The 24,256-nt window shown below is 40.2% G+C and overlaps 1 protein-coding gene across 1 annotated transcript in view; it reads left to right on the top strand.

Moving 5' to 3' along the window:
• Positions 1–12,205: 12,205 nt before the first annotated feature.
• The window catches only part of YTHDC2 (YTH N6-methyladenosine RNA binding protein C2), a 32,045-nt gene continuing 19,994 nt past the window's right edge, over positions 12,206–24,256 (top strand). The window contains exons 1-9 of the mRNA XM_083816299.1: positions 12,206–12,461; positions 12,552–12,642; positions 15,468–15,664; positions 17,430–17,629; positions 18,238–18,404; positions 19,796–19,898; positions 21,118–21,274; positions 22,777–22,884; positions 23,939–24,087. Of these exons, the coding sequence (XP_083672425.1) occupies positions 12,290–12,461; positions 12,552–12,642; positions 15,468–15,664; positions 17,430–17,629; positions 18,238–18,404; positions 19,796–19,898; positions 21,118–21,274; positions 22,777–22,884; positions 23,939–24,087 (1,344 nt within the window). The 5' untranslated portion in view covers positions 12,206–12,289. The remainder of the gene's footprint in view (positions 12,462–12,551; positions 12,643–15,467; positions 15,665–17,429; positions 17,630–18,237; positions 18,405–19,795; positions 19,899–21,117; positions 21,275–22,776; positions 22,885–23,938; positions 24,088–24,256) is intronic.

Below are 24,256 nucleotides of genomic sequence, written 5' to 3'. Positions count from 1 at the left end.
GGAAACAGTGTTTCCTGACAAAGCCACCAATACCAATGACACAAGATCAGATCCAAACCACAGCAATAAGAATCTCCATCAGTGACCTCCCTCCATACTGATGCCATTGTAGAATCATAGAATGGTTTGGGTGGGAAGGGACCTTAAAGAGCATCCAGTTCCAACCCCCCTGCCATAGGCAGGGATGCCACCCACTAGATCAGGTTGCCCAGGGCCCCATCCAGCCTGGCCTTGAACACCTCCAGGGATGGGGCATCCACAGCTTCTCTGGGCAGCCTGTGCCAGTGCCTCACCACCCTCTGAGTGAGGAATTTCCTCCTTACATCTGGTCTTAATCTCCCCTCTTTTAGTTTAAAACCATTCCCCCTTGTCCTATCGCTACCTGTTTGAGCAGTAGATAATCTGCCAGGCCTTACAGTTATGCAGTCATTACCATTTTCTTTCTTCAAACTAATCCACCCATTTTCTCTAACATAGCCAGATTTCCCACTTGGCACTATATCTTTTGGTTTTATTTTATCCATGTGTTTCATGCAGTAGCCTTCTTTGCTCGTCAGGAATTCATCCATTCCTTATATTCTCTCTTGCTCCCTGCTAATGACCTTTTTGATTTTGTTATTTATCCATTGAGTTTTTTTCTGCCAGCTTTTCCCATTCTGGGGGTCAAAGTTGCAGTTAATGTTTGTATTTTCAAGGTAAGCCCCAGGACAACCTAGTACAGTAGTTTTTCCATACAAAAAGTCAGTAACACCAGTTCCTCCTGGCTGATAGGAACAGCTGTTATCATAGCTGTGGTATGCCACATAAGACAGTAAAGCCAGCTGAGCTTACTGGTTTGTATCATGGTCCAAATCTAGCTTTTAAAAGGAAGACATATTAAATCAGCTGGGAAGCAGCATGCCAAGCTGTAGCTCCTCCTCTCCCAGACTTCTGATGCCTGCTGTGAGTTATGTGTCAGTCCACTCCTGCAGCCAAGAATGTGAATTTCACATGGCAAAACCCATGCTTAAAACAGGGAACATGATCTGTAGTAGATGGTAGGATTCTTCCTAAAGTGGATCCTCACTGTTCCTGGTGGAAAGGGTGAGTGGTGTTCAGGAAGTTATGAACAGAGAACAAAGAAGGATGCAAGGAGTAAGACCTCCATACTGCTCCCTATCCCCTCTTGGAAAATAGGCTCAATATTTCTCAAGAGAGTTTGCAGATTCTCTTTTTGAAATAGAGGATCTTATCTGTCAGTCTTTTTTTTTTTTCTTTTTTTTCTGTTTTTCTTTTCATTTAAGTTAAATGAATCCATAGCTTTTCAATATTAGGTTATTTTCTACAATCAACTTTCCATAATGCCCTGATTTCCAAACTCAAATGCAAAAATATACCTGACAGTCATTGCAAAAAGTAGTAAGAAGGTTGCACCAGTACTGGTTGCATTATACAATACTTCTGTACACAAAGTCTGAGATCTTTAAATAGCATGGGCTACCTGATTTCAAGACGTGCTGGACTCATAAGACTTGCACCAAATCAACAGGAGTTTTAGTTTTCTGTGTTATCTGAAAGTCACGGCTATCTTGGGTTAAGTACTGAACAACAGAGAAATAAAATCATTGTATACGTCTCGAAGTTTAGCTACAGCTGGTTTTTTTTTTTTTTTTTTTTTTTTTTTTTTTACAGCTGAAGAAAAGGCTCCAAGAGAGTGGTTAAAGTAATGTGTTAGGAACACATTACAAATATTATAGAAAACAGTTTTAAAGCAATTAATGAAGGGCAACTACCTGGGCCAAGGCCAGGGCTGGACACAGGTCTGGGTGTCGGCCTGGCTGGGCAGGGCTGTGGCTGGGCAGGGCTGTGAGGAGCTGGAGCCCAGGCCTTGCTGGGGCAGGGGCTCAGAGCCCCAGGGTGACGTGGTGGCACGAGCCTGCGGAGGGGGGTGGCCCAGGGGGACTGGGCAGGGACACACAGGGCTGTCCATGTCCTCAGGGCTCTGACGTAACCTCATCAAACGGACTCAGTAAAATGATATTTGGAGGCTATTAATCTGATGTACAGGTGTTTAGGTGTCTCTGCAACATGTACAGTGCGTTATGCAGTCACCAGTCACTTCCACATCAAATGACTCTGCACATGTATACCACTAATAAGATGTGGATGGCATGCCCACAGTTATGCACCTTAGCAAAATCTGTGCTTATCAATGACCTACATAACAGCTAAATAAATGTTCTTTTCCTAAGTAAAAGTTATTTTAATTAGGGAACGTTAATAGAAACCATTTTTTCTGTCAACTTCAAAATGCATATCTCTCTTGCTGCTGTTATGTAGATCCAGGATTTAGCTGTTCGAATTGCTGCAACTGCTTAGGTATTCAGAAGAAAGTTTTTGACACAGACAAGAATTGAAACAAATGCCTGGTGGTATCAAAGGAGAGATTATCCTTGATTTCAGTAGGCTTCAGATAAAGACTATCTTTGTTTATCAGTTTTCACATTAATGAAATTGAAAGGAGCAGACATATAATGTGAATTTAAATAAGTATTATTTTTAAACAAATATTATTTAAAACAACCATGTATACAGCAAAGTGCTTTTGGCACCAACAGAGCCGTGGCTTAGCAAAGAAATTGCCAGTTAAATTGTCACCAAGAGCTCAATGTCTACAGTCAGTGTATTACCCTTCTCACATTACTTCATTTAGATCCATCTCACATCACAGACATTGGACTTCCCTCTGCTAGAAATGCTACTCTCATGCAGCCTTTACTGTGGGGTGTTATCAAGCAGAGCTGGATAACAAATTCATCAGAACTTGTTCAAAGGACAAATAACATTCAAAGGAAATTTTCAAAGGAAAATAACATTTTGATGAGAATTTTTTATGGTTGTTTTCTTTTGCTCCAGAATATGATGAGTAAAATTGAGATATTTTATCTATAAGTGAAATTAGTTTCATTTAGATGTGATATCAATGTCATTTTTGAGAAGCCTCTCTGCCATTTTTGAGAAGCCTCCTACTCGATCTTTGCCTTTATAATGCTCAACCACCTTGTAAAATATTTCTTTTTTGAAGAGTTTAAAGTTGTTTGTTGGTAATGAGAATGTGTTGGAAGGTGTGGGACCTGAGCATGATGAAAGTGATATGGAATAAGGGGTGGATATTGTCACGGTCTTGGTTAGAATGGAGTTATTTTTCTCCACAGAGGCTCACACAATGCTGTGTTTTGGATTTGTGATTAAAATAATGCTGATAACACACGGATGTGTCAGTTGTTGCAGAGCAGTGCTCACACAGAGCCAGGGACATTTCAGTTTCTGGTGCTGCCCTGCCAGCAAGGAGACTGGGGGTGCACAAGGAGCTGGGAGGGGACACAGCCAGGACAGCTGGCACAGGCTGGCCCAGGCTGGCCAGAGGGATGTCCCGTACCATGCGGTTCTGTGGTCAGCAATAAAAGCTGGGGTAAGGAAGGAGAAAGAGGGCGGACGTTCAGAGCGATGGTGTTTGTCTATTGAGAAATCGTTCCGCATGCTGAGCCCTGCTTTCCTGGGAGTGGCTGAACACCTGCCTGCCGATGGGAAGCAGCTAATGGATTCCTTGCTTTGCTTCACTTCCGTGTGCAGCTTTTGCTTTACCTTGTGGACTGCCTTTATCTCAACCCCTGTGTTCTCCCACTTTTGCCTGTCTGATTCTCTCCCCCATCCCACCTGGGGAGAGTGAGTGAGTGGCTCTGTGGTGCTCAGCAGAGTTAAACAACAACACTACTATAGAAAGACTATTTATAATCAAAAATAATGACACCTGAATAGGTTTACAGGTTGGTTTCTAAGCACTGTTCTTGAAGGAGACACCATCAAAAAACCCATCAGTGATGAATGTTACTTGAGTTATATTTTGTACTAACAGGTACCTTATTTGACAATGGAAATTATATGAAATGGAAACAATACTGAAATGGACTCATGAAGCACAAAATAAGCAAGTAAAACTGATTAAGATCCAAGGAAAAGTCCATGCCCTATATTACATTTCATGCAGTGAAATCTGTTCAACAAACTTGATCTTGTCACAGAAGACATGGGGAACTCTGCCAGGTGACAAAGTCTTACAACTCTTTTCCCAAGCAACAACAAATATATTTGAAAAAAAAAAAAAAAAACTTAGAAATTTCCTCTCTCCAAAATATGGTTTCTTTGTAAACTGGAACAGTGATGAACAGCTCAGCATATTCACTGGAGAGAAGAGCCTGCTGCAAGCTCACGGAAGTAACTTACAGTTCAGAGTGGTTTGCTTAGGATTTTAAAAACAAATTGCATAATCAGTATACCTTTTCTTTGTTTCCCTATGTGGAAAGACTCTGATGGTTTCTGAAGGTTTCCTTTTTTTTTTTTTTTTTTCCCCTGGAGCCATGTATACCCTCAGTGTGTAAAAATCTGACTGACAGGAACTGAGCGTTGGCTCTGGAAGCATAAACTGTGTCACTATGGCCTTGAATCTCATTATGGCCTGAGATGGTTCAAGTGTGATATCATAGTAATGCAACTCTACTGCTTTCTGTGATAAGATAATAACTTTTTGCTATGCTTCCCATATTGTGTAGTTGTAACAGCTGAGGTCAATGTTAACTCCTGCTCTCAGCAGTTCTCTCCACTCAACAGAAAAGTGGAACTTTACCTTCTGCTTTCATATTGTTCTGTTATTCAGAAAATATACCAAAACAAATTCCTGTCTTGTAACCTAAATTAAATGAAACATAATTGAAGCCAAATGATTCAGAAAGAAGAGATGAGCAAGGAGCATGTAAGGATGGGGTTCCTGGAACTCCTGTGGTCCCCAGGTCTTGGTACAGATCAACAGTGTGGTTTGGACACGGAGGTACACTTTTGGTGCTTGTAGAAGGTGAACTAAATCATTCCATACTATTACAGACTCAAATTTAAGTAGCTGCAGGAGTGTCTTTCAAGGACAAAAACTGCAGAAGGCTCATCGCCTTTTTCTTTACACTATGGCCAACAAACTTATATGTCACCAAATGACATTACCTTGCCTCTGAAGCTTCCTACAACCCTTGTCCTAAAACCCTTTGTAAAGATATATTTTGGCAGTGAATGAGTGCATAGCAAAAAATAGTGTAACCTGTAAAAGAGCAGCAATGAATAAAAGAGTTGGTTCCATGAATCCATAGCAGAGGTGTGTGATTAATTAGATTTTCTAGAGTCTACTAGATATGAACTCCAAGTAAAATTTCTCCTGGACCTGATACATTTTGAAAGTCCTTCCATTATCTAGTAGGGACTGAGCTCATGATGCATCCTTTCTATTCAGCTGAATATGAATAGGATATCTATCTCTTACTCTGCTGCCTATCTTCATAAAACTTTATGGAATTCGTAATGTGAGACTTTCACCCCCTCCTTCAATTCTGGTTTAAACTGGTGAGGAGGTACAAACATTACTTCAGGAGGGACTGCGAGCAGACAGAAGCACACGTAAATATTTATTTGCACACACAATGATAGACCATTTATTAAATTGATTAATAGACTTTTCCCCTTACATTTAAAAATAAATTAATAAATAATAATAATAAAAAACTTAAAGTGAATAAGGGCACTAGAAAAGACAGATGAATGAGAAATGTAACTATACATTGTAAAAGGGGTAAGTGTGGTGGGTTGACCTCGGCTGGCTACTAGGTGCCCAGCATGCTGCTCTCTTACTCCCAAAAGGAAGGGGGAAGAAAATAGGATGTGAGAACTCATAGGTTGTGATAAGGACGGAGAGCTCACTCACCAGGTACTGTCATGGGCAAAGAAGACTCAGCTTGGGGAAGATGAGTTTAATTTGTTGCCAATTAATAGCAGAATAAGGCAGCACGAGCTAAAAGCAAACTAGAAATCCTTTCTCCTTACCACCTTCTTCCTAGGCTCACCTTCAGTTTCATTCTCACTTCTTCTACCTTCTCCTGGCCCAAGAGGTGCAGGGGAATGGGTGTTGCAGTCAGTCTCTAAAGCTTTCTCTCTGCTGCTCCTTCCTCCTCACGTTCTTCCCCTGCTCCAGTGTGGGGTCCCCACCATGGGATGCTGTACTTCCCAAAAGTCTCCAGTATGGGTCCTTCCCATGGGCTTCAATTCCTGCCAAGCACTGCTCCCACATGGCTCCGTACCACGGGGTCCATCCATCCCCCAGGAGCAAACTGCTCCAGCACGGGTCCCCCACGGGTGGCCGGCAGCTCCCCCCAGACCCCCTGCTCCTGCGTGGGCTCCTCTCCACGGGCTGCAGCTCCGGCCCAGGGCCTGCTCCTGCGGGGGCTCTCCATGGGCCGCAGCCTCCTCCAGGCCACATCCACCTGCTCCACCGGGGGCTCCTCCACGGGGGGGCTGCAGCGTGGAGATCTGCTCCGTGTGGGACCCATGGGCTGCAGGGGGACAGCCTGCTGCACCAGGGGCCTCTCCCTGCACAGGCCGCAGGGGAACTGCTGCTGCCTGCCTGGAGCACCTCCTGCCCTCCTACTGCACTCACCTGGGGGGTTGCAGGGCTGCTTCTCTCACATTGTCTCACCCCCCTCTCCCAGCTGCTGTTGCCCAGCACTTCTTTCCCTTCCTTAACTCTGCTCTCCCAAGGGCCTAACCAGCGTCACTCCCTGGCTTGGCTCTGGCCCATGGCTGGTCCCTCTTGGAGCAGCTAGAGCTGGCTCTGATCTGACATGGAGCAGCTGGTGGGACTTGCTCACAGAGGCCACCCTTGCAGCCCCTCCAGGCTACCACAACCTTGCCATGTAAACTCAATACAGTAACTTAAATGTGGAGGAGGCAATCATGTATCTGTAAGTCACATCAGCAGTAGAAATTCTAGGGAATTACGAGTGTATACCATTTTGTGCAGTAAAGCAACAAAGGACCATTTTCACCATGTCATTTCTTAAATAAACATTTCTCATTCTAATTTCACACTAGACTTACTGCCTTAAATATTTATAAGTACATAACTCATTTTAATATGACTGTTAATAACCACAGCCAATACCTATCAGGTTACAAATTCGCTATGATACCTAAAACAAAAATGTATCACTATGTCATTTTTCTAATAAAGAGACTGAAAAATATAAATCCTTTGCTCTTTCAGTAACCTGAGCTTGTATGTTAGTGCTAGATCATCAGTGATTCTTGCATCACATTTGAAGAGATAAGTAAATCTTACAACATTAACCACTAAAATCTTTTTAAAAAATCACAGAACGACTGTAACTATTTTGTAATCAACTCTGACACAATACACTTACAAAGTTAGTGCATAAAGGATATATTTTTTTCATAATTCAATAGAGAGAGGATATTCCGCAAAGTAAAAAACAAGACAGCAAATACAGCTACGTAGTAAAAGTACCTCTGAAGAGGGCAAGATAAGAATGCATAATTGTATTTGAATATGCAGGTGTATTTTAGCATTAAGCTCTGCTGCCTCTTAATGATTCTCATTAAAAAATATGTAGGCATTTGGACATATGGTGATAGAAGGAAATAATTCTCATTTGAGGAATATTTGCTTGGTGTCAGCCTTAGCCAGAAGGTATTTCTGAGGCCAACCCTGAAAAGGGGTTTTAAGAAGTCTTACAAGTTATTAACTTTAATAAGAAGATCTATAGCTAGTAGTTTTTATTAAGAGGTATAAGTTCATATACATGAACTACCATATAAAAGAATGTAGACTGAACCAAAGTCCAAAACTGTTTTAGATGTATTTTTTTCAGAATGATCTGTTGTATTTTCCTGTTATACTTCTACATTTAATATTGGCCTGAGCTTGTGCTAGAGTACCAAATTGGGTGAAGAGCTGCCTGAATGCAGATGAGCATTTCCTTTGCTCACAGACACAGAACTTTCTGTAAAGATTCTTTCTCAAAAATATGAGACAAGACAAATATAATGGACCTATGTCTTAGACCACGTTACACAGTGAGTAGTTATTCACGGAGAAGCAAGTATGTTGAAATAACAGAGCACTCCTAAAGGGAAAAGAGAAGCCGTCAAAACTGCGCTTTGCAATTACAATTTCTCCTTGTCTACATGGAGATAAAAACTACAGAAGTGAAAACAGTGGCAGCATTCACATGGCATTAGGCCCTTCTGCTTGTATGGCAATATTGAAGAGGCACTACACATGTAATAGATATATAAAGTACACAATATACACATATACACACACACAACACATTCCAAATGTATATGTTCATCACAATTTTTCTCAAGAATCCCTTTGGCTTGTTAGTCATGGTCTGCTTGTTTGTTCTCCTACATGCTGTTTGATTTTTCACCCCATGTTTCTTGGGCTTATTCTGCTACTCTTTTCTTAGTATCTCTTGAATGGAAACAACATACAGCAGACTTGAATTTGTGACTTTGAAATTCATGATGATTTACTGAGATTAATCATAACAAAACACATGTCAAACTCTCACTGACGACCAACCAAAACTCAGGACTGTTAAATCCCATATATTAATTATTCTAACCCACAGATCCACATGCCCGTTTCTGAAGGGAAGAGTGTGCTGCTCCTCACAGACCAGAGAACAGAGGGAGCATGCTACAGCTCTATTGCGGTGAAAAAGCAGGCTCTTGAGCAACAGCAGGCATGGTGCGTTTTATTATCAGCTTCCACCTTCTGGCCCTGGGCAGTTCCTGGGCATGCCCTGTGACGCACTGATATGGCCGTGTTTGCGTGCCATGTCCTCCAGCGAGTGTGTGCTGCTCAGCCTGCCCAGGGTTGTGGCTTGCAGCTGGGCCAGTCAGAGCTGCAGGGCAGCCTCGAGGTGGTTTAGAATCACCCTTTGTGGGTTTGGAAGCATGTTTTAAAAAACTGGAGTCCATTCTGCAGAGCATTTGGGCTAAGGCACAATTTTGTTTTCACTCTTTGTTTTCATACCCTCGGTGCATATTTTAAACAGCTAGTTAGCAGGACTAGGACTTGCTGCAGCATGCAGCATATGGGTAACAGTTACGTATCAAGAAAATGTTTCTCCTGCTTCACTGTAGTGTTGAATTACTCTGTGTTCAGTAGTTTTTACCTAAATCCTGACTCCTCCAATTTGTATCTGTAGTCTGAAAAGAACGATATATTGGATGCCTGATTTTTTTTTTGGCATATTGATAGTGAAAAGCTGTAACAAGCAGATAGTTTAAATCATGCTCAGTGTGCCTGCACCCCACTCATCTTTACAATGTGTTAAATTCAAACACTGCTAGTTTAGTGAACCAAGCTTCCCTTTATTTCACTAATATTTTATGAGTTCCTGTCTTAAACACCTGGAGACAAATTAACCTCTAGTGTAATTCTAGCGAGTTATGTTAGCTGTGAATTCAGGCTGCACTCCTTAAAATGCAGTTTTATTTTCCAGCAGGAGTATATAACAATGATTCTTTCTTTCCCAATGTGTATACTCCCTGTGTTTTGAAACATGTCTTTTTCTTTGACTAAAATAGAATCTTCCTCGTTTTTCACAAAAAAATAGCATTGGAGAGTCAATCGGACAGCAATGGAAGAAGCAAGCTACGTATTAAGATATTTGTTATGCTGGATGCACTTGGGCCCCATCATACTCTTAACTTTCCATACGAAACCTAACATAATAGCAAATTATTATGTTTGTGAGCTGTTGTGTACAAAAGATTGCAAATTTGAGATCAGAATAGGGTCTGAAGAATAATTCTGCAGAATCACATGCTTTTTCTGTAGGAAAGCAAGATGATGCTGTTAAGACATGGGAACTGGTAACAGATCTGTGTTCATAATTATGGAGGTCTAATGCGACTCTTTCAAGTCTGCTATGGTCAATCATGTAGTGGTAGTATCAAGCTGATGGCTAGCTAAACTCAACCACACTGCTCTCTCACTCCCCCTACTCAAAAGAACAGGGGGAGAAAACAGGATGAAGAAAAGGGGTTCACAAGTTGAGATGAGGACAGCTTAATTATAGAGAAAAATAAGCAAAGGCTGCACAGAAGCTAAAGGAGAAAACAGTTATTCTCTACTTCCCAGCAAGCAGTGTTCAGCCATGTCTCAGGAAGGAGGGCCTCAATATGTGTCGCAGTTGCTTTGGAGGACAGATGCTTCCCTAACAAGAACCCCTTCCCCAAATGTCCCTTTGGCTGGTTTGGGTCAGCTGCCCTGGTGCATCCCCCCCTCTGGCTGCCCACCCCATCCTGCTGGCTCTAGGGGGCCAGCCCTGGTGCTGTGCCAGTGCCACCCTGCCACAGACAAAACACAGCTGGTGTCTGGGGCCACAGGTGCAGGGCACAGCGCTGCGTGGGCTGCTGTGGGACTGCGAGCTCCATCCCAGTGGGACCCAGCACGCAAACGTTACTGCTGATACTGAGACATGGTATCTTATCTTCCTATGGTACATAGCTTCATTTTTAATAATAAATGTGATGTGCTCAAGTATTACAGTACTGAATGTCACAGAGACAGTTATAAGGAAGTAGCAGCAGGTACTTTGGCTGAAGAAGTATAGCAAGGAAGTGGGATTAAAAAACTAAGAACATTTAAATAGCAATCTTAAAGCAAAACTTCTGTTCCATGCCACTTCTCAGAGCAGAATTATGCTGAAGTGAGCTTTGTATACAGCTTTGGTAGAGCCCTCTTTAAGAGAGATCTTTCAGGCACCTACACTCTACAGTGTTTATTTGCTATCTGTTGACCTAGTTGTCCACTTAAGTTCACACTTGGGGAATAGTTTGCTCTGGGTCCAAGTATTCTCCTGACTAAATGATGACTACAAAGTAGCAGCCCTAAGAAGTGAATCATGTGCCATGTCTAAAAGCTTTTTTTTTTCTTCTTAGCCTCTGTGTAGGGTCAAATGGATGATTGTTTCCCCCAAGGGGTTATGCACCGATCTAAAGAATATATAAAGAACTGACAAATTTCCCATACAGTGAAAGGACAAAACAACTTCCCTTGGAGTTCCATCTTGAAAAATTATTTACATTTTACAAAATCTAGAGCAAGTAGTACTTTATGGTGAAGAGACTAAGGACTGTGATGATCTTACCCATTTATATTTAATGTCACTCAGCTAAATTACATAATTTATGGCTGGATGGATATCAGTGCTTCTTTTTTTGGTCACTGCCAACTGTACACTATTACAAGGACATACACTTCAGCAGCCTAATGAAAAGCAAAACAAAACATTTTTCTTCATTTTACAATATGATTTTGTATTTATTATGACTATTTGTACTTTTATTAACTAAGTGTTCACCAGCAACATCAACACTATATCACCTGTGTAGTAAGTTAAATGTAGTTATGGGATAAACTGTGTATCCTCTGCCACTGCACGTTGGCAGGCCACATACCTCTCCTGGTGTTAGAGTACACCTTGTGATCCTTCTTCTTCCACACACACATTTAAACAGGTGTATAACGGACTGTATGTTACAGAGCAGTTGTGCTATGCATTTGCTTAAGGACATGGTTTAGTGGGTGACATTGGTGGTAGGGTGATGGTTGGACCAGATGATCTTGGAGGTCTTTTCCAACCTTAATGATTCTGTGATTCTATTGTATGAACAGAGCTTTCCTCGAAACTTTGCAACTCATCTGCTGCAGTGTGTCCTCAGCCACAGCCTGACGTCTGTCTCTTGTAGCCTGTGGGAAAGCCGGCAGCCTGAATTTGATTTCCAGCAGCGGAGCAATTCACTGTGAGAGAGACGGAGAAGTCATTACATTCCAGAGGGACCTTCCTGCAGCTGCAGCAGCCCCAATGGCTCTCAACCCTCCTTCTGTGCCTCCCGCTGTGCATCCAGATGGGCCCTCAAAGTGTGAGAGGGAAGGACTGTGGTGCATAGAGCGCAGTTAGTGGTAGTTAAACTTGTGAGCTTGTTTAATACCTGCCTTGCTACAATATTTAGAAGACAGATAGATGATCAATTCTGTGCACCCACCACCTCAGTAACTGTACGTAAGACACCAACAAACAGCACTTTTGCCCTCCCTGCCCGTCCAGCACGGCGGGTTTCACCACCCATCGCCCCCATTCCACACGAGAGTCACAGCCGCCGAGGTCGCTCTCTCCCGCCACCCCCCCCTCCCCCAGCGACGGCATCACGGGCACGCGCACGGCCAGCGGCCGTTAACCGTCGCCATCGCCCGCGCCTCGGCGGGAGGAGCTGGCGCCCGCCCCGCCCCGAACCGCCCCGCGCGCTGCCGTCACGACGCTGCCCCCGCCCGCCCCGTGCCCGTGCCCGTGCCCGCTCGGCTGCATCTGCCTGTCGCCCCGCGGTGCTGGCAGCCATGTCGCGGCCCGGCGGCGGCGCTAGCGGCTTCACCCGTCAGCCCGGCGGCGCGCAGGGGGGCTCGGCGGGCCGCGGTCGCGGCCGGGCGCTGAAGGATATCCGCGTCGACGAGGAGGTGGAGATCGCCGTGAGCATGGCCCTCGAGCGGTTCCGCTACGGGGACGAGAAGGGTGCGGAGAGGGGACCGGGGGGGACGACGGCCGGAGCGCCGCCTGCCCGCCGTCTTCTCACTTTTTTTTATTTTTTTTTTTTTGTCTTAGAAATGGAGTTTCCTTCTTCCCTCACTACCACCGAGCGGGCCTTTGTGCACCGGCTGTGTCAGTCCCTTGGTTTGATATCGAAGAGTAAAGGGTAAGCCGGGTCTGCCGCCCGCGGGCGCGTTGGTTTGCGGATCGCCGTCGAGCGACCCCTGGGATCCCGCGGACCCTGCCTTGTTACACGGCGTAAACTAGGGGCAGAGAGTCCGAAACTAAATAAATACCTTCACACTACGCTTTAGGTCTAAGTTAACAAAACCCGTGGCATGCTCGGTAGGTTATCCTTTTACTGCTACATCGATTTTACGCGTCCCTAAAAAGACTTCTCACCAGGATGAGTGCTGTGTTACCTGCCTTACTGTGTGCCCAAGAGGTTTGCACGGAATCTGATAGCTCTACAGGTAAAATGCAGCATACAACAGTATTGCCAGAAGAGCGCTTCTAAGAAGTGCAAGAGAACAGAATTCGTACACAGGTATTCACAATTTTTTCCCCCCTTTATTCTCCTCTGATCTTTTGAAGAGGAAATCCGTGTTTATTGACCTGATAAGCTTGCATAAAAGCTGAGAATCTGATTCCTAGGTGGGTTAAGGTGAAAAAGAAACAGAAAAGGGAAAGTTAAAGGACAAACCCAGAGAGGTAGAATACCACATATAACTTGTGTGTGGGTGTGTGTGTAGACTGTTGTAAAACTGCAGCAGTATTTGCTGTTACTCATTTCTGATGGTACTTCGTGATTCTTGCTAAAGGAGTGTAGCGTGCTAATTCTCAGAATTGTGCTTACCTGCCACATTTCAATGGGTGCTATTCAGTTCAGCTTGTTTTGAGTGAGTAGCTTGATTTCAGGAGAGCTTACTCAATTGCTTGAATGGTTTTCAGGTGAAGTTACACTGCTGTACATTGGTTCTGGTCTTGGGGTAGCGCAGCTGATTTTTGCTGCAGATACCCGAGCCAATAAATTTGGCTGAACTTGTGCATCTTCGCATCATATTTTGGGAATGTGAAGTGTTAGAAAGCTTTAGCACAAGTGCTGAAACAGTCAGAAGGAAGACACTTGGGTTATACGGTACCTATTCCGAACAGTAACTGGTAAACCCTGCTTGAATTCCTTGCGGAGCTTCCTAAGTGTTTCTGAGTGACTCCCAAGTACGGTATGCTGTTTGCAGGTTTTTCTGGAGCCTGCAGGGTGACTTGAAACTTGGAAAATAGTTGAAATTTAATCAGATGGGGGAAAAAAAAAAGAATATTCCCTTAGACAGGCACAACTTTTTTTTTTTTTTGACTATAATAATACATTGCACATTATGGAAGCATAAATCTCCTTTTAAAATAAATTCAAGTGTTCTTAGGCTTGGTGTCTCCAGATTAGCTCAGTAATGACACTTGCAATAACTTTTGAAGTTATCTGTCTTTAAAAGCTTGATTGTGATTGACTTCCCTCACTGAATTTCTAGATAGACTATAATTTTAATATTAATATTCATTACTGTGCCTGTGGCACAGAGTGGATAAATAAGGGAAACTGTTTCTTGGGAACCACAAGTCAATGTTGTGTGTCCTTATCTTTTTTCTTTACATTAAGGAAGTACATATTGAATACTTAAAGAAACTGTATTATAACTTTTCATAGCAACTATGTTTTCCTGTGGACAGTTGTGGTGGGTTGACCTTAGATAGCAGCCAGGTTCCCACTATACCTCTCTCTCACTTCCCCACCTCACTGGGAAGGGGTAGAAAATACAATGAAAAGATTTATGGGTTGAGATAAGGATAGGGAGATCACTCACTGATTATTGTCACAGGTAAAATCAACTCAACTTGGGGAAGATGATTTATTGTCAATTAATAACAGAGTAAGGCAGTGAGAACTAAAACTAAAAATCCTTTCCCTGCCATGCTCCTCCTTCCTCCTGCTCTCTCTGAGTGCAGGAGGATGAGGAGTGGGGGCTGTGGTCAGTCCATGACTTTTCATCTCTGCTGCTCCTTCCTCCTCACGCTCTTCTCCTTTCCCAGTGTGGGGTCCCTCCCATGCTGTACAAATCCTTGATGAACTGCTACAACGTGGGCTTCTCATGGGCTGCAGTTCTTTCATACCGGGGGTGCAGTCCTTCAGGAACAGACTTCTCCAGCATGGGTGCATCATGTGCACCCATGTGCAGTTCTTGCTGGAAACCTGCTCCTGCAGGGGGTCCTCCACAGGCCGCAGCCTCCTCAAGGCCACATCCACCTGCTCCACCAGGGGCTCCTCCATGGGGGGGGCTGCAGCGTGGAGATCTGCTCCGTGTGGGACCCGTGGGCTGCAGGGGGACAGCCTGCTCCACCAGGGGCCTCTCCACAGGCAGGGGAACTGCTGCTGAGTGCCTGGAGCACCTCCTGCCCTCCTCTGCACAGGCCTTGGGGGCTGCATGGCTGGTTCTCACCCCTCTCTCCCAGCTGCTGTTTTTCTGCTTGCTTTTCTGTTACTTCTATTTGTTAATTTTTAACTTCTAAGTCTCTTTTCTATCTAGAAATCATTTTTGTGTAATACCTCTCAGTATCGATTGATACGATAATCGGGGGAATTCACTATCTTTTGGGAAGCAAATGTAGCGATCAACTTTAAAAAAAAAAAAAAATGTAGCAGAACAGGATTACATTATGGAGACCTAATTGTAATGTGCTTGGGCATAGGCATCCAAAGCCTGCAGTGTCTCTGCACTATTACCTTATGGTAACAGTGGGAGGCTTTGGTGTTGGATGCTGAGGATGTTTCTCTTACACTCATAATGTGTGTTATGTGGCAAAGGACGCTATTTGGAAATTTCTAATTATAACCTTTTATTTGAAACTAATCTTACAGCTATCTTGAAAGAATTACAGTGAAATACCATAGCGTAGAGGTAGGTAAGTTACTTATTCATATTTTTTTCCCTCTCTCAGAAAAGGACCAAATCGATACCTGACTGTAAGGAAGAAAGATGGATCAGAAGTATCTCATGCAGTAATGACTTGTTGTTTGAGTCCAACGACAAAACATGCCATTCAGAGATTGATTCAGAGATTTCCTGTCACAAATAAAGAACGAACAGAACTTCTGCCAAAGACTGAGCGAGGAAATGCATTTACTGTGGAAGCTGGTAAGTACAATGTATCTGACGTGGACTTGTGCATCAGTATTGCTTAGGGGAGGAAAAAAACCCACATGAACACAACACCACAACCCAGCCACACAAAACCACATTGATTTCAATCTCCTCTTGCATCCCAATGGAGAGACCTCTCTCTAGATGAAGGAGTTAATTGTCTTGATCTTCAGTTCTTAATACCGCTTGGCTTCAGACTGGTTTCATGAGGAAGTATTACTGAGGCAATCGTGCCATGCACATTCTGATGTTTCCCTTGTGCAGAGTTAATTTTGAATCTTTTAGCCACTTCAAACCAAATTCTTACAAGTTCTGCGAAGTGGAACTGAAGAGAGAAATGCTACGAAGTCCACTGTGTAAGAATAGCCTGTGAGAAAATGAGGTTGTTCTGCTCATAGAAATTCCTGTTCTTGATAACACAAGTTTAATTTTGTCTTGTCTTCTAGCAGTAAACATGTTTCCAAAGAGCTTACTGTCCAGACTTTTTGATTACCAGAATATCAGAGAGTCCACTGGAAGACATGCTTCTGATAAAATGCTTTTTTTATTAAAAAAAAATAATCCATTGAATAAGGTTATTGCTTTAACAATTGTATGCAAGAGTTTCATTATATTTCTGTGCACAAAGATGTGCAAAGGTATGGTGCACTTCTACCAATATGGGTAGAATAGGAAAATAGCCTATTTCAGTGGGTATTTCAGATTTATGATGGTTCATGCTCCAAGTGGTTTCTTTTCAAGTTTTCTTTAAATGATGTTTTAGTTCTACAGTTTTTGACTGTAATCTGTTAGCCTATGTCTGTCTTGGTAAGACAATGCTTCTTGTAATGTAATCTGTTAAACATGTTTAGTACATGCCATTGAATTTACAGCAAGCTTTTCATTCTTCTGGAAGAAAAAAAAAGGATTTTAGAACAGCATTTACAATGCTGAATTTGAAGTAATTACTTCTGAATGTATGCCGCTTCTCTGAATACTTATGCATTTCTTTCTAATACATGGTAATGTTATATTTGGGTCTAGGGTTCTAGATACAGTGTAGTTGACTTCTGTTACTTAAGATCATTCTTGCAGACTAGAACATCAAGTTATATAGAACTTACTGATAGGAGGTAATAGAAGACCAGGCAGAATGAAAGATTGGATATGAATCACTGCCGAGTTACTTCTTCTCAGAAGTAATTTTTCAAGGCCAGGCTGGATGTGGCTCTGGGCAGGCTGCTGTAGTGGTTGGCAACCCTGCCCAGAGCAGGGGGGGTTGAAGCTAGATGATCTTTAAGGCCCTTTTCAACCCAGGCCATTCTATGAAGTAATATTTTTCAGTTTGCAATAGCTTATTTCTCTTTATTTAACTATACAGTGAATATTTCTAGGCAAACCGTGGAGGTGTGAATGCGTAAACATGATAAAAGGGATAAGCAGATACACCAGGTTGTTTTTCTCAAGTTTAGTTTCTATTTCTTTTTGTTCTTCACGACATTTTTTGACTTTGAGTAAACTACCGGAAAAGTCTGCTTTTGTTTAAAACATTTGTGGAAGTAGTAACTCCTTTGAACAACATTTATTTCAAGCACCATAACAGAATACAGAACTATATGCATTTCTTATAAATACATGATGGGTTCATTGCTTTATCTGTAGGGATGCATACCAGGTCAGGAATGCTTCACCATCATACAGAAATGAACAATATTTTAATGACCTTCTTTGGTATATGTTTATTGGTATACATATCTAACCTGTTAAATTCTCTTCACAGAAAACAAAGAAGTCAACAAGACAAGTGGACGGCTTAACAGTGGTATTCCTCAGGTTCCGGTGAAAAGAGGGGAGTCAGAGTTTGATTCTTTCAGGCAGTCACTACCAGTTTTTGAAAAACAGGAGGAAATTGTCAAAATAATCAAGGAAAATACAGTTGTTCTAATTTTGGGAGAGACTGGATCAGGAAAAACTACTCAAGTATGTATATTTATTTCTCTTAAAAATAAAGTGTTTTTACAAAACTAACACAATTTTTATAACATGTAAGTAGTAAGGGATTTCTTTATTTGACTTTTCAGGCTTTTGTTTTCCTATATAGTAAAGTCTTTGTTTAAATTCACTTCTGTGCTTTTGAAATACTAAGTCAGCAGGTACGTATTAAAAGCGTAAATGGGTCTACGTAATTTTCTGATAGTTACTAGTTTTCATTAAAATAACTTAAATAATTGGTAAGAATGGAGCTATTATTTTGTTTAGTTCTTTTTCTTCTACAGCTAGTTCTGGTTTTAGTATCAAGAGTAGAATATTGTTATGATAAAAAGAAAGGTTGTTTACAGGTATTTTTTATAGATTTCTCTGAAGTGTGACAGAAGGTTCAGCTTTTTTTTTGTGAAGCAGATTACATTTCTAAGCTAATAATTTTTTCCTGTCTTTCTGACGTTCCAAGTACATTTCACATAGTAATTCTGTTGTGAATGCTCTTGCAGCGTCTCTACTACTGAGATGCAGTTAAGTTTGTTCAGTGCAGTTAAAAACACCCTGTAACTTCATCAAGCTAACAAGTAACTTGAAAACACTTCTTTTAGATTCCACAGTTCCTTCTTGATGACTGTTACAAAAATGGAATTCCCTGTCGTATATTTTGCACTCAGCCAAGGCGTTTGGCAGCTATTGCTGTGGCTGAACGAGTGGCGGCAGAAAGAAGAGAAAAGATTGGCCAGACTGTTGGTTATCAGATCCGATTAGAAAGCAGGTACTAACAGTATTTCTTTGAGGCAATTGATCCTGTGTTGGTATCTTGAATCTTGTGTACATTGAAGCTATAGTATATTGGGGATACAACCTAGTAAACAGCCAAGTGTATAAAATGTAGGTAGGATGTGCTATTTCAGGCAATGGAGTATTTACAAAAGATGGTTTTCCTCCTGTAGTCTGCAGTTCCACGTAGTAGGTTTTCTTACGTGTTTTGCAGGTGCATTCACTTGATTTCTGGGGGGAGAAGGAAACTTCTTTTATTATTTTCAGATCAAGTCTACATTTTCCTCTCCTTTTTCTCCCCACATTTTGTCTTTTAATGTGTGTAGGTCCAAAGTTTTGCAAGCTTTAATGGTAGGTAGGAGGGCCAGTGCGCATTAAGGAGGGCTTTATAATGACAGTTTATAGGGGATTTAAAAAGGGAAAGTAAAATAACAAAATATTAATGATGAAGCTGATCGTTATTTACTCTCAAAGATGGACCTAAAGAACTATTGGAAGCAGTGTGGAAAATGTTTCTTAAAAAGAATATATAGGATTCTCAAAAGAAAGGACAAAAGAGAGAGGGGGCATTATTTCCAATGTTGGGTAAAAAGGGGGCTGTTTATGGCAACACAGGTGTTTTATAGTTTTAATTTTATGAAGTATTAGATAGCAATGATGATTTCTAGAAGAGGCTGCTGGAGAGGAATCCATTTTGGAATATTGAATCCTTGAAATTAGTATGATGTAGGAGGATTTTTGAAGAGCAGGATGATTTCCAAACTTAGAAAGTATATGATGAGTAGTAAGTTCATATGCTGTCAAAAAAAGAACTCTAGAGTATGATAGCGGGGAATTTTTCAGAACTTAAGCTGGCAGTACTGGAGAAAGCAGTGGCAACTGCTGTCTTACTTGTACAGCTAACTCTGTCACGGGTACTAGAACAGTAGCTTTTACAGATCTTGAAACTCTTTAAGAGAAAAATTGATTCATTTGAAAGAATTTCATCTGATTCAGTCAGGTATAGTCAAATGCAAATAGTTCAGTACAAGTATGGTGAAAAATTGGAACTTGTTTTTGCGAAGCTATCCGCACTGAATTTTCCACTAAACTAGACAACAGAGAGGTTCTCAAGATTTTTTCATTCATTCCTATATTTATTTAAACGTGAATCTCACTTTGCTAATGAATCCACTGTCTGAAGTTTTGGAATATAAGCACCAACATTCTGTAGGCGCTCTCTGGGAATAGGCATAGTTTTAAACTATGAGTTCTTTTGTGAGAAGACTGTAGTCTAATTCCACTTCTGGTGAGTAGCTGTTCAATACTTTAATTTCCAGTAATAAAAAGATAACATGCATTTAAATGGTGTAAAAGACTGACGTATCTTTATGAACTGTTCAATAGGGTTTCTCCAAAGACACTCTTAACATTTTGCACTAATGGCATACTACTTCGCACACTAATGACAGGAGACAGTACTCTATCAACAGTGACGCATGTTATTGTGGTAAGAATCCTGTTTTTCATGTGAGATGGAACAACATGCATTGATAATTGAAGATGAGATCCTAGTTTTCTTAATCCTAGTATATGAAGTGTTTTTGTTTGGGCAGAATCTGAATTAACATGACGATTAACATGACTTTTTTTTCTAGTTAACTGAGCCTATTTTAACATGTGTGTATATATATTTTTTTTTTGGTAAAAGTATCTTATTGTAAGTTCATGCCAATGATTAATTAAGGTATGATGAAGCAGTTGTGGAGTACAGAGCTCAATTTTTTTCCTAACTTCCTCTGTCAGAAAGCAGAAAAGCCTTTAGGCTTATGTGGATATGATTCATTATGATTCTGTTAGAATTTCTTGTATTATATACTACTTATTGCAGTAGTTATTTCTGTAGTCTGTTTGTTAGTACAAATGTTTTCAAAATAAGGAGTGGTATAACTTTAAGCAAATTACCGAAGTGTTTTTTTGACTGTGATTATTTCCATTATGGAGATTTAGAACTCAGTGAACCAGCATATTTAATCATCTTGCAAGATTTTTCTCTATTTCTGAAAACAGGAAAAAATAAAAATAATTTTACGTACTTGCCTGTTTAATGAAAGTATGAGAATGTTTTATATAATTTTGACTTCAGCTTAAAAATGTTGTGTTTGGGTTCCTGCTTGATAAATTAATAATGTGGAAGAATTCATTAATAATTTGGAAGATAAATAATGTGGAAGAAAATAGGAAGAAAAACTGACAAAATTACTTTAATCAGCTGTATACCTTAATTCATGTTAAGCTTTCTACATGACTTAAACAATCTTAATTTTTCTGGTTGTGTGGTATCATATATTTCTTCAAATGCTCATAAATTCGGAAGTGTTCCTACGTCTTATTTTAATAAACTCTCAGTGGTTCTTGTCAGTATCTTGGAATTCATTCAAATAGAAGAGTTTCAGAAGTTCACTTCAGCTTCTGAAATCAAGCTGTCTGTGGCTTATGCATTAACAGCACAATCTGCTCTGATACTGTTGTGAAACTTTGGAAAAGTTTTTGACTTCTGGATACTTTTTTAAAAAATCCTTAGATAAACTATTTAGAATACTATATTTTAATGTATCCTTAATGTACAAATGAATGATATATTTTCGTTTAAGAAGTTCATATTTGTGAAAGGTTATAATCTTAGATCTGTGGTGTTTTTCTGTTGGTTTCTTTTTCTTTTGTTTTAGGATGAAGTGCATGAGAGGGATAGATTCAGTGACTTCTTGTTAATAAAACTGAGAGATGTGTTGCAGAAACAGAGTAATTTAAAACTAATCATTTCCAGTGCTGCTCTCGATGCAAATCTCTTTATTAGGTATTTTGGAAGTTGCCCCGTAATACACAGTAAGTATTTTTGTAAACTCTGAAATTTGAGTATACCTGCCTAGAATTTATAGGTCTTACTAAACCATAGCAAAGCATTCTGAGCAAGGGAACATGAACACTGAGTGAGAGTTAGAACAATGTTTGTCCTTTTATTTCATTTTGCCCTTTTTTTAAACTGTGTGCAGCTATTTCAGAATGAAGTATTTTATCACAGGGAGTATGGTAAGTGCAGGAGTGCCCTATTGTCATGTTCAGTTCAAGCAAAGGAGAAGTTCTTAATGTACTGACTTCCAGGGTACAACTTCCTGGAGGCAGGAATCTAGAAATTACATGTGATTTCACTATCATTGAAATGTTTTTTGGAAGAAACCTCCATTATGTTGTGTGGTTTTCCACTTTACTCTTCTTGCAGCTTCCTGTTAATTTATATCAATACATTTATGCAGAAAATAGATACCTCTCTTTAGTTTACCTCAGTGGTTATACTTTGACTACATACTACTAGTCTTCACAGGCTAATCACAATTTAAGATACTTTGCTTTTTGCATTTTTGAGAATTTAAAAGAAGAGGGCAGTTGTTCAGATAATGTATCTGTTAACGTAATAAAAAAAAGATTTGACCCTCTTTCGGTGATATAGACTATAAAACCTTGACCACAGCTACCAGTACTTTGTGGCTGTGGATTCCTGTTGTATACGCAGTTTGTGAGCAGTGTGAGAGGCCTTCTCCCTGACAGCTTTTAAAAATAAGTTCAAGCTGGTTCTTTCTGAAGAAGAGAGAAGTTTTGGGTAATTGAAACTTGGCTATGGCAAATGTCTGCTAAGGGAACAGAAATTAAAATCTAGAGAATGTTTTCCTTTGAAAAAGGATCCTTTATTGTCTGTTAGAATGGTCTAGAAAATGGTGAAATTGAAAAAGAAATCAGGGTAGATTATTAGGAGATAAAGACCATTTGGAATATCTCACTTGTTACAACTTAGCAAAAAAAAGGCGGAAGTGATTAAAGAAATTGAGGGAAGAAGTACGTCTCGTATTTCTTGGGGAAAAAAAACACATTTCAATACAAAATGACAACCTTCTTGTGGGATCTTGCACCAAAGCTACATTACTGCTATGTTTGTAATTCAGATGGCAGTCTTACACAGTGAATTCTTTAACACTAAACGGAAAAAGGTTATTTTCTTTTTCTCGATTTGATAAAATTGCAATGAGTAAACTGTCAAATGCATATATCTTTCCTTAATGCTTTGATAGCATCGAAGAGGTTAATGAAAAACAATGTACCCAGCTGACATTCTCATTTTAAATCTTGTTTTGTTTTGTGGCTCAGTAATCTTAAGAAAGCAAAATCCTGGTGAAGGTAGTCTTACAGAATTTGTCAAGGAAAGTAATAATTCCTTAAACCAGGCCCTTCTAATTTTTAATTGACTTTTTACATTTACAAAAACACTTGTTTGATTAAGATTGTCAATGGAACTAGAAAGTACTTAATACTTTATGAATTATCTGTATTTTCAGTACAAGGAAGGCCTTTTGAAGTTAAAGAGATGTTTTTAGAGGACATTTTACGAAGCACTGGATATACAAACAAAGAGATGGTAAAGTACAGAAAGGAGAAACAGCGAGGTTGGTATACATCTTAATTGTGAGGGTGGGCAATGAGGCTCATTGAGTGTTTCAACTATTAAATAGGATGATTCGATGTGTTAAAGTTCCAAAACTGGAATATTAAGTAAGGCATGATTAAATAACAATTACTATCTTTAACCTCCTAGTGTTTGTTACTGATTAAAAAAAAAAATCTAACTTCCTTTCAATAGTTGTATACTTCTGGCTTTCAGTTTTTAGATGTTTTATTTTTCCTAAATATTATGATATAGAATTGCATGTAGAATACAGAAGCAAAAGACAGTATGTTGATTTTTTTGGGTACAAATTAAAAAAGTCCCGCACTCTTTAATGACTGCAATTATATCTTCCAGAGAAGTGGTTCAGATTTTCACTGCTTTCTTCAGGCATGGGTACATTCAATAAATATTAACCCAGAGACCTTATCTTACTTGAACTTAATATAATTGTCTTAAAATTGATTAAGTAGATATATTTTTTTGAGAAAAGGTTTCCTAACAACTTAATGATTCCAGTGTCTTTAGAAAAAAACAAAAACAAAACAAAAACTGAAAAAACGAATCTGTAACATACAATTGGAACTGTGTATTTATTGTGTTGCTCAGCTTCAATTCCAATAGATAGCAAAGTTCGCTTAAGAGTGATGTCCTTTACTATTTCTTCTATTTGTATGCAAAAAGTAGTTGTTACATGTAGGAGCTATTTCACTTTCCTCTGGTTCTTCTGTTCTGGAGAAAAATCTGGACTTAATTGTGTAGAAAATAGTTCCTTAGAGAACTCCTTTGAATGCATTTGAGTTGGAATACTGATGACTTACCAGTAACACCCAAATGATTTTTTTTACCTTATTCTTAGAGCAGAGATTTATAATAGTACACTTTGGGTGCCCTTAATCACAGAATTTATCTTGAACTGGTACCAGCATTCTCAATTGAATAAAAGAGAATGCAATAGGTAAAACTTTGACTTGATGTAACTATTTTATAACCAAAACCAATGGATGATTAAAGTGATTGTAAAACCTCTTTTGGAAATATCTTACACCTTCTAGAAGAAAAACAGCAAAGTACTCTTACTGAGTGGTATTCTGCTCAAGAAAATAGTAGCAAGCCAGAATCTCAGAGACGAAGATCTGTTCCAAATCTATCTGAAGAGTATAATATGATGGATGATGGGGGTGACACAGTATTTAATCAACAGGTAAGTTTTTCCTTTTGTTGGAAGAGATGTTTTAAATTTGTAATATAGTTATCCATTTAAAAACTGGTTTATAAAGGTAGTGGGAGAATCAAGTACCATTCACTGTAGGAGAAGATTGTGTCTGAAACCATCTAAGGAACCTGAGTGTGCACAAGTCCATGGGACCTGA

This window comes from Anser anser, assembly GCF_964211835.1.
Source record: "Anser anser genome assembly, chromosome: Z".
NCBI classification, from domain to species: domain Eukaryota; kingdom Metazoa; phylum Chordata; class Aves; order Anseriformes; family Anatidae; genus Anser; species Anser anser.
The sequence above is the reverse complement of the archived record's forward strand: the minus strand, read 5'-3'. Positions and strand labels throughout refer to the sequence as shown.